Consider the following 13,812-nt stretch of genomic DNA (forward strand, 5'->3'; position numbering starts at 1 on the left):
CAATTTTCGTTGGTAGTTTTTATAGTAATGTACATCATATGTTATTTTAGATTTTTCATTTTGTTATTTTAGAAGTTAGAGGGGGGGGGGGCAACTTTTTCCACTTTGGAAGCGTCTGTCACGCAAACTATTCGGTTTAGAAAAAAAATATTTTAGAAACCTCGATATCATTTTTGAAGACCTATCCATAGATACCCCACACGTATGTTTGATGAAAAAAATTTTTTTGAGTTTCAGTTCTAAGTATGGGGAGCCCCCAATATTTATTATTATTTTTTTATTTTTGCATCAAAATCTTAATGCGGTTCACAGAATACATCTACTTACTAAGTTTCAATAGTATAGCCACAGAATAATAATAAGTACTACGTACAGAAGTTTTACTTCGCGAAGGTATTTAAAAAAATGTATGCTCAATGTCATTAACAATATGGTGTAATTTAGCCTGTCTCAAGAGTCAAGAGGTAAAGTAAACCTTGATGATATAAATGACACACTCTCACAGGTTTTGCATTGGTTTACTGTTAACAACTTATTGTTAAATGCAAACAAAACTAAGTGCATTAAATTTACCTTACCTAATGTGAGGCAGGTTCCCACACAATTGATGGTGAAGAATGAACCATTAAATAGCATAAGTTCCACAACATTCTTGGGAATCACTTTAGACTCTAAACTTCAGTGGGGTCCTCATATTGAAACCTTGTCAGCAAGGCTCAGTTCAGCTGCTTTTGCAGTGAGAAAGATAAGGCAATTAACTGACATTGAAACGGCAAGGCTAGTTTATTTTAGCTATTTTCATAGTATAATGTCATACGGCATATTGTTGTGGGGCTCAGCTGCGGACATTGAAACTGTGTTCGTTCTGCAGAAGAGAGCAGTGCGGGCCATTTATAACCTTGGACCCCGATTTTCCTTGAGAGAATTCTTTAAGGAGATTAATATACTGACAGTAGCTTCACAGTTCATTTATGAAAACCTTTTATATGTTCGCAAAAATATAGAGCAATTTACTAGAAAGAGTGATTTACACAAGTTCAATACAAGAAACAAAAATAAACTTGCCGTTCCAAATTTCAGACTGCACAAGATTGGTAATTCATTTATGGGGAAATGTATTAAACTTTTCAATAAATTACCACAAACTGTTGTAGAATTGCCCATTCATAAATTTAAAGCACATATCAAAAGCACCTTAATGAAAAAGGGCTACTATAAAGTTGATGATTATNGCTTGTTCTAAGTCCGCCTGGCTAGCTACCACCATCTTACCTAAGTCTGTCGCCATAACAAAAATGTTCACAGCATTATTGTGTTCCGGCAGTAAGAGGTAAGATAGCCAGTTCCTCCGTGGTTGAGGATTCCGGGTGAAGCTCGCTTCCACCTTCGGCCTGATCGTCACTTACCATCAGGTGAGATACAGGCCAAGAGCTTCCTCGTTGTGGATAAAAAAAAAAAAAAAAAAAAAATGATGTGACGTGAGGTGCCAAACTGCGGAAAATGGCGAAGGAAATACATGATTTAGCATGAATTATCATGAATAATATTAGCTACTTATTTACCTCTCAGTGTCTTGAGGCAACTTAAAAAAGCACATTCTGTGTTTTTATTATTATTTAGGCAGTTAAATACTGCACAGTATTTAGTACAGCATTTTCTTTATTTTCTTCCATCATACACAAGAATACGCGTGCGTGAGTCAATGTTCGCTCGTATGTGAGACCTTGTCGAATATCCTGTAGGTGGGTCATCATGCGTGTTTTGTTTTCGATGTAAACTCGCGGAGATGAACAGGCCTGGTATAGCTCTTATAGTTTCGGAAAAAAATGGCTGTGACATACGGACGGACAGACGGACGGACGGACGGACAGACAGACAGACATGACGAATCTATAAGGGTTCCGTTTTTTGCCATTTGGCTACGGAACCCTAAAAAGGACCGTTGTGTGAATGCGCACTTACCTGCAGCCGTGGTGCATCAGGGAACCTATGGTGCGGCTGGTGCGGGAGCGGCGGCTGGTGCGGCAGCGGGTGCGGCGCGGGATAGGGCCCGCGCACCGGGATATTGAAGCCGCCGCCCATACCGAACTCAGACTTCTCTTTCTTGATGCGCTTGCTCTCCTGTTGGAGGGAAAATTAACGTATAAAATCACGTGCAATAATCATCATCACTTCAGCCATAGGACGTCCACTGCTAAACATAGGCCTCCCTCATAGATTGCTACAATGGCCGGTTGGTGGCGGCCTGCATCCAGCGCCTTCCTGCGACCTTTATGAGGTCGTCGGTCCACCTTGCGACGTCCCACGCTGCACTTTCCGGTACGAGGCCTCGACTCCAAAACCTTGCTGCCCCATCGGCCGTCAGTTCTGCGTACTATGTGCCCTGCCCATTGCCACTTCAGCTTGCTAATCCGGCGGGCTACGTTAGCGACTTTAGTTCGTTTACGGATCTCCTCATTTCTGATTTGATTACGAGTGAAACACCAATGAACGTGCAATCATGCTATACATTATATCATATTGTAATTTTAACCAAATTACATCCACTGTAAGAAGTACTGCTATAGGCTATCGTCGCTTTAAATTATGCTTTTTAAGTTTATAATCCAAGTTATTAATCGACCTTCTTTTGTTAGTTCTCGGTACTGAAAAGGTTCGAGAATAATCCAAAATAAGTGTTTCTGTTTACCTGTAACGCCAACCGCGCCTGCCGCTTCTCCTCGCGCTCCTTGGCCTTCTGTTCTTTAAGCTTCTCCTTCTCTTCTTTCTTCTGCAGACGCTCCAGCCGCCGCGCTTCCTTCTCCGCGTGAAGTGTATGGGCATGGTACGTCATCATCATCATCATCATCAACAGCCCTTTACAGTCCACTGCTGGACTATGAGCCTCCTCCAGTAAAGTGGAGGGTTTTGCCATAATCCCCACGCTTGGCAGGCGGATTGGAGATCGCAGTTTATAAGATTGATGTTTTTCAGAGAGCGCTGCTGCCCGTTCTCTGGTTGATGTGTGGTCCCTAAGTCGCCTCTTACGCCACCCGCGGGAAGAGTAGGGGTTGGTGACAAATGTATTCTACTCTGCCGTCACCACACGGCGTACGTAGCTTTCAAAAAACGCCACAAGTGTTTACCTCATACCTCAGCCTCTATTGTCCCTTTTCACACGTCCCGGTTGCCGGCTAACCGGCGCCGGGTATCCGGTGGTGAAGTGTATGGGCATCTTATCTTATCTTATCTTATTTAGGGCCGCGCATGAGCGCAGTGCACGTCGACCCATTGGGATCTTTTGTGCTTCCCTATACCTATCCATATAGTGGATTAAGAGCTTGGGTGAGAAGGACCTATATTCTTCTGGTGTCGGATAAGCCGACCCCAGGAGACCCATTCTAGTTCTAGCTAGCGCGTCACATTCGCACAGTAGGTGTTTCATGGACTCCGCATGTTCTCCACATGCTCGACAGCTGTCGTCCGTAGTTAGGCCCATTTTGTGGAGCATGCGGTTTGTAGTGTAGTGTCCTGTCAGTGCACCCGTGATCACTCGGGCTTGCCTTCTGTTTCCATTGAGTATGAGCTTTTCCCATGATCTTGTGTTTCCAACTAGGAATAGTTGTAGTGTATGGGCATGGTACGTAGCTTTCACAAACGCCACAAGTGTTTACCTGTAACGCCAACCGCGCCTGCCGCTTCTCCTCGCGCTCCTTGGCCTTCTGTTCTTTAAGCTTCTCCTTCTCTTCTTTCTTCTGCAGCCGCTCGAGCCGCCGCGCTTCTTTCTCCGCTTGCTTCGCTTCTCTCTCCTGACGCTTCTTCTCACGTTCGATCTAAATAATATAATATAAATAATAATTTGTAATATAATTTTGACATGATAGTTTTGTAAGCATTAAATTTAAATTCTAAAAATTGACATTGAATTATTATGTTATGTAACTATTAATTTTTGTTTGTATCTTTATATGGGACTAATAATTTGTATGCCACTCATAAGCCAAACATAGAGCTCTACCCATTATTATGTACCACCTAAATTCTACATTTACCTATGTTTTACAAATAAATTATTTGATTTGATTTGATAAAACACGGTGTTTTTGGAGTTTGATATTTACAGAAAATGTTATACATATTACGTTCACTTCCTCACTTTCATATGTCAGAATACATTTATACGTTCTGTGTTGACATAAATGAGACTGAATGTTAAGAAGACACATAATAACAATGGAAGGTTATTGTTACTTACTTGATTAGGTCGTAATGTACCGTCAGCTTTCAGGTCTGAAACATTAAAAAAAAATATTCACATTGTTATTATTTTCACGGCATATGGCAGCATTTATTGTCTGTTAGTGATATCCCACCAAAAACATTCTGTAAAAAACTGGCCAAGTCTATGGTTCCTTACTGCGATTTCTTTATTATTATAGTTAATGTTGTGTGACTTGGCCGTTGAACAATCTTTATGGGAGCGGGACAGAAGCGGCGCGTTGAAAGCGGTTTTCGAATATTTAATTTTTTGACAACTGCCCGCGTTGCAACTGCTTTGAAACTGCGCTGCCTTCAGTGTGCCTACTGTTGCGCTGCAACTGACCCGCACTGCTTCTGACCCGCGTTTGGTGTGTGGAAGCCTTAATACTTTAACATGCATTAAGGACTTATTAAATAAATAAAGGCTGACACTGTATAGGTTTGTTGTCGACACGACAAGAAGAAGAACAAAGAAAATTATGAACTGATTTTAAAGCATTTCTATAAGACGTGTACCTTTAATTTTAACGCCGACGAGCTTGGCCAGCGCGTCGTCTGGGTCGGGGGCGGGCCCCGCCGACTTCCGCGCCCCCCGCGCGCCGCGGGAGCCCCGGCCCCCGCGGCCCCCTCGACCGCGGCCCCGCCCACTACTGCTCGCCGCTGCTGCTGCGCCTAGTTGCGTAGTTACAATTAATGCTAGTGTTCAAACTTAATGTTGGGTTATAGGCTAAGAACTCATGGCGCGATTTTCACCCGCGCCCGCGGCGGTTGCGGGCCCGCAGCTACTGTAGAATGCAGATACTTATGTAAAAACTAATGCACAACTCACAACGCGGTTTTCGCGCGGCCCGATCGGCGGGCGACCATTTTGTACCAGTGACTTAGCACGCAGCGCGATTTAAAATCGAGCCGTGAGTTCTTATGGTGCGTCCAGACTGGGCGAACGGGCTCGCGCAACAAACTCAACATCCTGCTCACTCAAGAACAGAGTGAGCAGGATGACCAGCGTGCCGCGCGAGCCCGTTCGCCCAGTGTGGATGCACCATTAGAATAACCGTGCAAATAACCGCTCCCGTGAGTTTTGAAATAAAACCGCAATTCCACAACCGCCGCAGGCGCGGGTGAAAATCGCGCCGTGAATTCTTATCCTTAGTATTCACCAATTTATAATAATAAAGCCCGATCCGTGAGCACGTAGAATCCCGTCCAATGACCCCAAGCTACCCATCTCTATCGCTCGCGCGTAATTATATTGCTGTCGCGACTGTGGGACGGGCGTCCGCAGTGAGTGTGCGAGCGCGACAACAACATAATTACTCGCGAGCAATAAGGATGGGTAGCTTGGGGTCATTGGACAAAATTCTACGTGCTCCCGGACCAGACTATAATCAAACATCTAAAGCATAAATATTAACTTATTTAATCAACAAAAACATAACTTATCAGTAGGTAATGTACCATGTATTCATCATCATCACCATTTCAGCCTTAAGACGTCCACTGCTGAACATAGGCCTCCTTCAATGATTTCCACAATGGCCGGTTGGTGGCGGCCTGCATCCAGCGCCTTTTTATCATTCGGTACATTGTTTGTTTAACATAAATTTTAATATTAACAGCCAGTATTTATTGAATGAGCGATAAAGAGGGTGGCAAAATGTATCAGATTCCGTACCCCTACTCGCCGCTGAGTAAAAACTGTGTTGCGACCGGTAGTGTTCGTCATAGTTTCATTAGTAAAATTAATGTTCGGTCTTACTATTCACCAATATCTAAAATAACATATGTACTTCTAAATTACGAACCATACCGAAAATACGCTTTGAATACCCAAAAAACTTACTCTATAATACTCGACACCAACTTCTATCGCAAAAATTACTTCTATCCAGGTATATTCATTAAAGTAACTACAAACTATTTTACAACTAGCTATTTTAAAATATTTTTTAAAACTTGCGCCAAATATTATCCGACTCTTCAGTCTTTTCTTTGGCGAGATTCAGTGACAACTTTTCCAGCACAACAACACCAGTTCTCTCGACGAGTTCACTGAGAACTACAATAGAATTTTAGCCAAATTAATTGAAAACCAAAGAGATGTAAGTCAGAGGCGCTGCAATGGTGCGCTAGTGACACTCCATATGCGTCAAAAGCGCCGCTAGTACGTCATATCCGCCACTAGGACGTTAATGGGGCGTTAGGAATGCCTGGTATTAAAGATACGTTGCTAAAGCGTTAGGGGCATCTGCTACTTCTGCTAGTAATGATACACTGTTGAGGTGTTTGTAGCATCTGTTAAAGCCTGGTCCGTGAGCACGTAGAATCCCGTCCAATGACCCCAAGCTACCCATCCCTATCGCTCGCGCGTAATTATGTTGCTGTCGCGACTGTGCGATGGGCGCACGCAGTGGGTGTGCGAGCGCGACAGCAACATAATTACGCGCGAGCGATAGGGACGGGTAGCTTGGGGTCATTGGACGGTATTCTACGTGCTCACGGACCAGGCTTTAGTAATAATACGTTGACCAGGCGTCTGCTAGTTGTACGTGAACTTACTGAGATGCGCCTGCAGCTCCTCCTCCTTGGCGCGCGTGACGTCATCGGGCAGCTTCTCGAGCGGGACTACGGCCGTCTTGCGGATGATGTCGGCGAGCGCTAGCGGCGTAGCGTTCGACACTGCCTCTTCGGACCCGCCTTCTATAAAAGACATATAAATATTTAGTGTTTTTAGAACAAATAAAATAAAAAAACATTTATTCAGTTCAGACCACAAGTGGCACTTATGAACGTCAAAATATAGTAAACTAGCTTTCCGCCCGCGGCTTCGCCCGCTTTGAATTTTGTGTCACAGAAAAACTTTATCGCGGCGTCCCTGTTTCAAAAACCGGGATAAAAACTATCCTATGTCCTTTCCCAGGACTCAAACTATATCTATGCCAAGTTTAATTAAAATCGGTTCAGTGGTTTAGGCGTGAAAACGAGACAGACAGACAGAGTTACTTTCGCATTTATAATATTAGTATAGATAATAAAAAAAACCTACACTAAAAAGTAGAAAAATAATTACTAATTACCTACTTATTCATTAGGACGAATTAATATTTATGTAGGTATACCATGATTGATGCTTCTGGAGTCGGCTCCAAAAGTATCAATCATGGTATACCTACATAAATATTAATTCGTCCTAATGAATAAGTAGGTAATTAGTAACTATTTTTCTACTTTTTAGTGTAGGTTTTTTGGAGTCGGTTTTTTTTTTTAAATAAAATTTTACTTATTTCTTACTTTTTAGTTAACTACTTAATTATTACCTTGATGTTACCACTGAAGGTAGGCAGTACACTAAGACCATATTCTTCATGTCTAGTGTAAAATAATATTCCCTACAAAATACAGGTTACCATATAGGAAACCTAAAAAGACCTTAAACCGTCAGTCCACCTTAAAAACATGAAAGATTACAACTGTTGGTCTATTTGTACTTATAATATTTAAAGAATTATCCTCCAACTCCTAAGCATTTGTACCTACCATGAGCAGGAGTTGTACCTACCATGACCAGTTCATCGTGATGAGATGATGAATATCTGATGTAAACACTTGAATAACTTTAGAAACTCTCCTTATCTATAAAATTAAAAGAATTATCCTCCAACTCCTAAGCATTAAGGAGTTTTACCTTCTATCATCAGCTCATCAATATGAGATGATGATTTCCAGGAGCAAATACTTGAATAACTTAAGAAAAAGTTTGAAAAACGATATACGTGCCTATAAAATTTGAGGGTTGCCCTCGATTTCCCTAGGATCCCATCATCAGATCCTGACTTGGTGANTTTAGACTCTAAACTTCAGTGGGGTCCTCATATTGAAACCTTGTCAGCAAGGCTCAGTTCAGCTGCTTTTGCAGTGAGAAAGATAAGGCAATTAACTGACATTGAAACGGCAAGGCTAGTTTATTTTAGCTATTTTCATAGTATAATGTCATACGGCATATTGTTGTGGGGCTCAGCTGCGGACATTGAAACTGTGTTCGTTCTGCAGAAGAGAGCAGTGCGGGCCATTTATAACCTTGGACCCCGATTTTCCTTGAGAGAATTCTTTAAGGAGATTAATATACTGACAGTAGCTTCACAGTTCATTTATGAAAACCTTTTATATGTTCGCAAAAATATAGAGCAATTTACTAGAAAGAGTGATTTACACAAGTTCAATACAAGAAACAAAAATAAACTTGCCGTTCCAAATTTCAGACTGCACAAGATTGGTAATTCATTTATGGGGAAATGTATTAAACTTTTCAATAAATTACCACAAACTGTTGTAGAATTGCCCATTCATAAATTTAAAGCACATATCAAAAGCACCTTAATGAAAAAGGGCTACTATAAAGTTGATGATTATATAAAAGATAAAAATGTTTGGAATGTTTAACTACCTAGCTCGCATCAATACTTATGACTATAATTTGTATATTTTAAAGACTGTAAAACCTTGAAAAGGAGGCTGACAATAGTGACTGAGTTTCTTGCGCTGCTTCTCAGCACTGGCCCATTTATTGTCCCGAAGCAGTGGTAGGGTTAATATTGGGACATGTAAAAGCGCTTTTTTAAAGCCTATTTGCAAAAATAAATGAATTTTATGAATTTTAATTTATTTTAAGAACCATTTTGTTGACAAACGTCAGTGATCGGCACTGCGCCGAAGCTATAGGGCTGACTTCGGTAAACCGCCTCTGTGGTCTAGTGGTAAGACCACCTGCTTCAGACGCAGAGGTCCCGGGTTCGATTCCCAGTGGGGGCAGATTTTTCTGTTCGGTTTGGTTGGTGGTAGGGCTTGTTCTAAGTCCGCCTGGCTAGCTACCACCATCTTACCTAAGTCTGTCGCCATAACAAAAATGTNACATTCTTCATTTGCTTTTGGTAAATAAGACAGTCATGCTTATTTCCATTGGAAATAAAATAACCTGAATGATGAGTAATATCAGAAACCTAAATCACATCGTTACGTGCTTACATTGAGCGTGCGAAATTAAGACCACGATGAGGCAGATGAGGTCTTGCGTGTATAGACATGTCAAACACCCAGTATGCGCCTCGCAGTAATGCGATGTAAATTCATCATAATTTTATTGGACAAAGAACGCCACTGCTGGAAAAAGGCTTCCCCTAAGGATTTCCATAACGTTATACGGTCCTGCTCTACCCAGATCTAGATACTTGCCGCATCAATAAATAAATGAATAATACGATCATTATTTTTAATTGATTGGAACTAATTGGACATTCAGACGTAGGTCGCATACACTACAAAACTTTATTTATTTATTTAATGGAAAACAAACAGCATATATGTATTATTAATAGATGAGGCGGTTAAGATCAAAAATGCCTTACATAGTTTTCACAAATAGCATATCAAGATACAATCCAAAACAAATTATTTAGCATGCAGTATAACTACAATATATGAAAAAAAGTTAAAACAATACAGAAAATACCTACTAAAGCCATACCAAAATAGCAGAATATTAAGCAGTAAACAGATACTTCAACTTTTTACCGGGAGAGTGCTAAGTAGTGTCGCCAAATAATTCTTTATTACTTTGATTTTTGAAGTAGTTTGGTCTCACAATATGAAAAAGGTCAAAATATATATCATCATCATCAACAGCCCTTTACAGTCCACTGCTGGACTATGAGCCTCCTCCACTATAGTGGAGGGTTTTGCCATAATCTCCACGCTTGGCAGGCGGGTTGGAGATCGCAGTTTAAAAGATTGATGTTTTTCAGAGAGCGCTGCTGCCCATTCTCTGTTTGATGTGTAGTCCCTAAGTCGCCTCTTACGACACCCGCGGGAAGAGTAGAAAATATATATAACTATTGTTATTTACCCAGCTCAAGCGCGCGGCGTCGCTTGGCCCGCTCGGCGTCCGAGTCGGACGACAGCTCCGAGTCGTCCAGCTTGAACTCGTCCGAGCTGTCCGGCATGTGCTTGCCGCTCGATTTGTGCATTTCCTGGAATAATAACAATATAATTAATTTACTTCTTCCATGAGGAATGATAAAATATGTTTATACTTTATATGACGTCATTATAAGTACTCATGGCGATAAATAATAAACTTACTGAAATGAAAACTCATCTAAAACTGACTACTATGAAACTAGCATAATAAGTTCTTATAACGCTCTTATTTTAATGAATAAACTATTTATTTATTTATTACTAGGCCATTGCGTTACCGAGTTAGTCGTACATTGTCTTATTGAGCTAGTCCAATAATAGGTTAGCGAGCTAGTCCGCTACGTCACCGAACTAGTTCGCTGCGTTACTGAGCTAGCTGAGTCGTAGCTGCGTAGCTGCGAGACAGAGTCAGACAGATGAGTTACAGAGTAATCTCGCTGCTTTACCGAGCTAGTTCACTACATTGCCGAGCTAGTTCGCCGCGTTACCGTGCTAGTTCGCCGCGTTACCGTGCCAGTTCGCCGCGTTGTCGAGCTAGTTCGCCGCGTTGTCGAGCTAGTTCGCTGCGTTGCCGAGCTAATTCGCTACGTTACCGAGCTAGCTTGACACGTTACCGAGCTTAACTATTAATTAACTACTACTTACATCTTCGGATTCTGTGTTGGGCATCTCAGTATAGTTGATCTTCTTCTGTCGCGTGCGGTGCTTGGGCGACCAGTCGTTGGCGCCTTCGTCGCTGAGCCCGCCGTAAGTGACTCGCGCCCTGATGACGTTGCCGTCCGCATCGTACTGCGTGAGTCCGCTGCGTTTGCGGGACTTTTTGGATTTTTCGTGGCGTGACTTCGGCGGTCGAGATTTCCTGAAAATATTAATCACATTGTACTGAGGCTGATGAAAACTAGTTATTTAAGTATTAATTATGAGCTGAACTGAGACTAATTATAAGGAATTTATAAATAAAAGACGGAGCGTTACGAGCAATGGCCGTGTGTATTTCAGCGAGAGAAAAAACGTAAGTGGCGACACCTAGTGTTAACTTAAGAAAAAAACATATGGTCTGCGTTCATATTTCAACACTTGCAAACATGGTGGAAACAAAACAAAAAATATCATTTCGAAAGTCCAACAGCGCATTCCGAATTTGTAATGATATTATATGGTTTCATCCGAGTTAAACTAGATCTAGTTACTAGTTCGTAAAAGACAATTTGGCAGCGTATTTGAAGTTCAAGATATGACTATACTCACTTGGGTTTTTTATTGCTCCACTCTTTGGTTCCGCCGGATTCGCTAGATGTGTCGTTAAGGACGCCTTTCTTCTTCTTCTTCACTTCGGGGGATGATTCTCTCATTTTTGGGCGATCTACAAAACATAGTCAATGTAAGTAAATACATTTAAAAATGGCTACGTTTTAAAAACATTATTTGAAGTACAAAACGTCAGAAGACATTGGGTGCGTTTGGCGAAAAAAGACGCTTGGAAGCGCTTGTAAGCAAAATGGCGATCGATAAGCAGTAAGCACTGTCACTGCTAAAAATTAATGAAACACGTCACCATTATTATAGAAGTTAACAAAACGTGTCCTCGCGTAGAACTGTACATAGTTTTTTCTCAGCGCTAGTAAGCGCTTCAAGCGCTTTTTTTCCTCCGAACACGCCCATTAAAAGGGTGTCTTGTTTTCCATAGCTTAGATGAAAGAACATGCTATAGAAAACAAGACACAATTGAAAGAACAGACTTTGTAATTTTTAGATGACTGGTTAATTGTATCTCCTTCTCCAAGGCTATGTCTTCGGCCGGCGTTAGTATCACAGTTCGTTCGTTCGTTTCAGCCAAATGACGTCCACTGCTGGACAAAGCCCTCCCCCAAGGATTTCCACAACGGCCGGTTCTGCACCGCTCGCATTCACTTACCATCAGGTGAGATACAGGCCAAGAGCTTCCTCGTTGTGGATAAAAAAAAAAAAAAAAAATTCAGCCACCTCCCGCGACTTTCACCAGATCGTTGGTCCACCTAGTGCCACAGTTCTATAGCGTTTTATTTTTCTTTCCTCACGTTTACCTTTGTGGAAGTCGAACCTTAATTTCGAACTCCTCCTATGTTCTTCTGATTAATTTCGTTGCGGGTCCAATGACAGTTTAACTTTCCCTCGGGACAAACTTGACCTTCATTGGTTGGGTTTTTGTGGCGGTTAAGCTGTAGATCCTGGCTACACAGGAATTGCAGTGGTGGGAACGAGAGGTGGGAATAGTCCCGTTTACCTTTGTGGTCGGTGCGTCCGGTGCGGCGCGCGATGGGCAGCGAGTCGGACGAGCGCGAGTCGCTGGAGCTGCCGCGCTCTGCTGACGACGATATGTCTTCGGACGACGACTCCATGCTGTGGACATCATTCATGTTGATAACTTAGACGACTGTTACATACATCTACTGCAAAACTAATGAGGGCTATCGTTTTTATACTGAACAGTTGCACCCCTGGCGATTGACAGGACCTTACTCTACAGTGGCGCTATCTTGATGAGTGCAAATGCGATATTCCTCCTACCACTTTCGCGCTCACCAGTTGGCGCCACTGTCTTCGCTACTAGCAAGTGACAGGACCTTACTCTACAGTGGCGCCAACTGGTGAGCGCTAAAACGATAGCCCTCATTAGCACAAATCCGTGTACAGCTGGTGTGTGGATAGCGTTTCGCTGTCCTGTTTCGTGGCAGAGGTAAATTAAAAATTAAAAATATTTTATTCAATTGTGACCACGGGTAGCACTTATGAACGTCAAATACAGTAAAAAAAGATAGCCCTATTACATGTCTCCTTATCTTTTGGGCCCTACCAGAGCTTTGAGACAAACATAATTTATGGCAAGTACTGAGAAGAAACGCCGGAACAAACTCAAATATGTAGTTGTTTCATCAGTGGCCAATGAAGGATCGTCAATTTATCAATGACAGATGTCACATGGGAAACACGGCAGAAATGAATGACGCGCACCATTGTCCATTACGCATGCTTATTATTATTTATGTGATTATATTTTAGTAATAAATGTGCAAGTAAAAGTCAGTCTTATGGGTGTTGCAATAGGTGCCATCCCATGTCAGACCCCTCATCTCAATGATTTGCTATACCTACATACTTATGAAAGTGTTAAAGCCGTGCACTCACCCGGTGTCCTTGAAGTCCTCATCGGTTTCATCGTCGTCTTCAGAGGGAACTTCCAGCGAGTTAAGCTTGCGCGGCTTGCGGCGGCTCTTCTTGCGGAGCTTCAGTATCTCGACCGGCTTGCCCTGGGAGGTTAGGGAAATGTTTTACGTTACATTTAAGAATAAAAATACTTTATTCAGCATAGAAAAATAAAATAAAAATACAGTACATATAACAACTACAAGCTATGCTGAAGAGGGACGCTCAGCTATATTCGCGACATAACAAGCGCCATGTCGAGAAGCTGGTTTTCAGCGGGAACATTTGGTACATGTATTGGATTGGGAGAACTTTGTATGTGTTTAATGTTAAAAACCGACTGTAATCAAAGCTAAGCATCTAACATGATGCTTAAAACTTGATTCAAAGTCGATAAAAAAATTTATAGAATTTTCC

General features: G+C 41.9%; 1 protein-coding gene across 4 annotated transcripts in view; it reads right to left on the reverse strand.

Moving 5' to 3' along the window:
* LOC114358199 (remodeling and spacing factor 1) overlaps positions 1-13,812 on the reverse strand; it is a 38,849-nt gene that overhangs the window by 9,125 nt on the left and 15,912 nt on the right. For all 4 annotated transcript variants that reach the window (XM_028312102.1, XM_028312103.1, XM_028312101.1 and 1 more), the window contains 11 exons: positions 13,378-13,499; positions 12,476-12,591; positions 11,461-11,575; positions 10,858-11,071; positions 10,139-10,262; positions 6,799-6,939; positions 4,756-4,911; positions 4,235-4,269; positions 3,762-3,812; positions 2,690-2,797; positions 1,963-2,121 (listed from right to left, as the gene is read on the reverse strand). In XM_028312102.1, coding sequence (XP_028167903.1) covers positions 1,963-2,121; positions 2,690-2,797; positions 3,762-3,812; positions 4,235-4,269; positions 4,756-4,911; positions 6,799-6,939; positions 10,139-10,262; positions 10,858-11,071; positions 11,461-11,575; positions 12,476-12,591; positions 13,378-13,499 — 1,341 coding nt within the window. The remainder of the gene's footprint in view (positions 1-1,962; positions 2,122-2,689; positions 2,798-3,761; positions 3,813-4,234; positions 4,270-4,755; positions 4,912-6,798; positions 6,940-10,138; positions 10,263-10,857; positions 11,072-11,460; positions 11,576-12,475; positions 12,592-13,377; positions 13,500-13,812) is intronic.

The sequence above is a fragment of the Ostrinia furnacalis genome, unplaced genomic scaffold (genome assembly GCF_004193835.3).
Source record: "Ostrinia furnacalis isolate ACB-3 unplaced genomic scaffold, ASM419383v2 OfSCF3746, whole genome shotgun sequence".
Taxonomy (NCBI): Eukaryota; Metazoa; Arthropoda; class Insecta; order Lepidoptera; family Crambidae; genus Ostrinia; species Ostrinia furnacalis.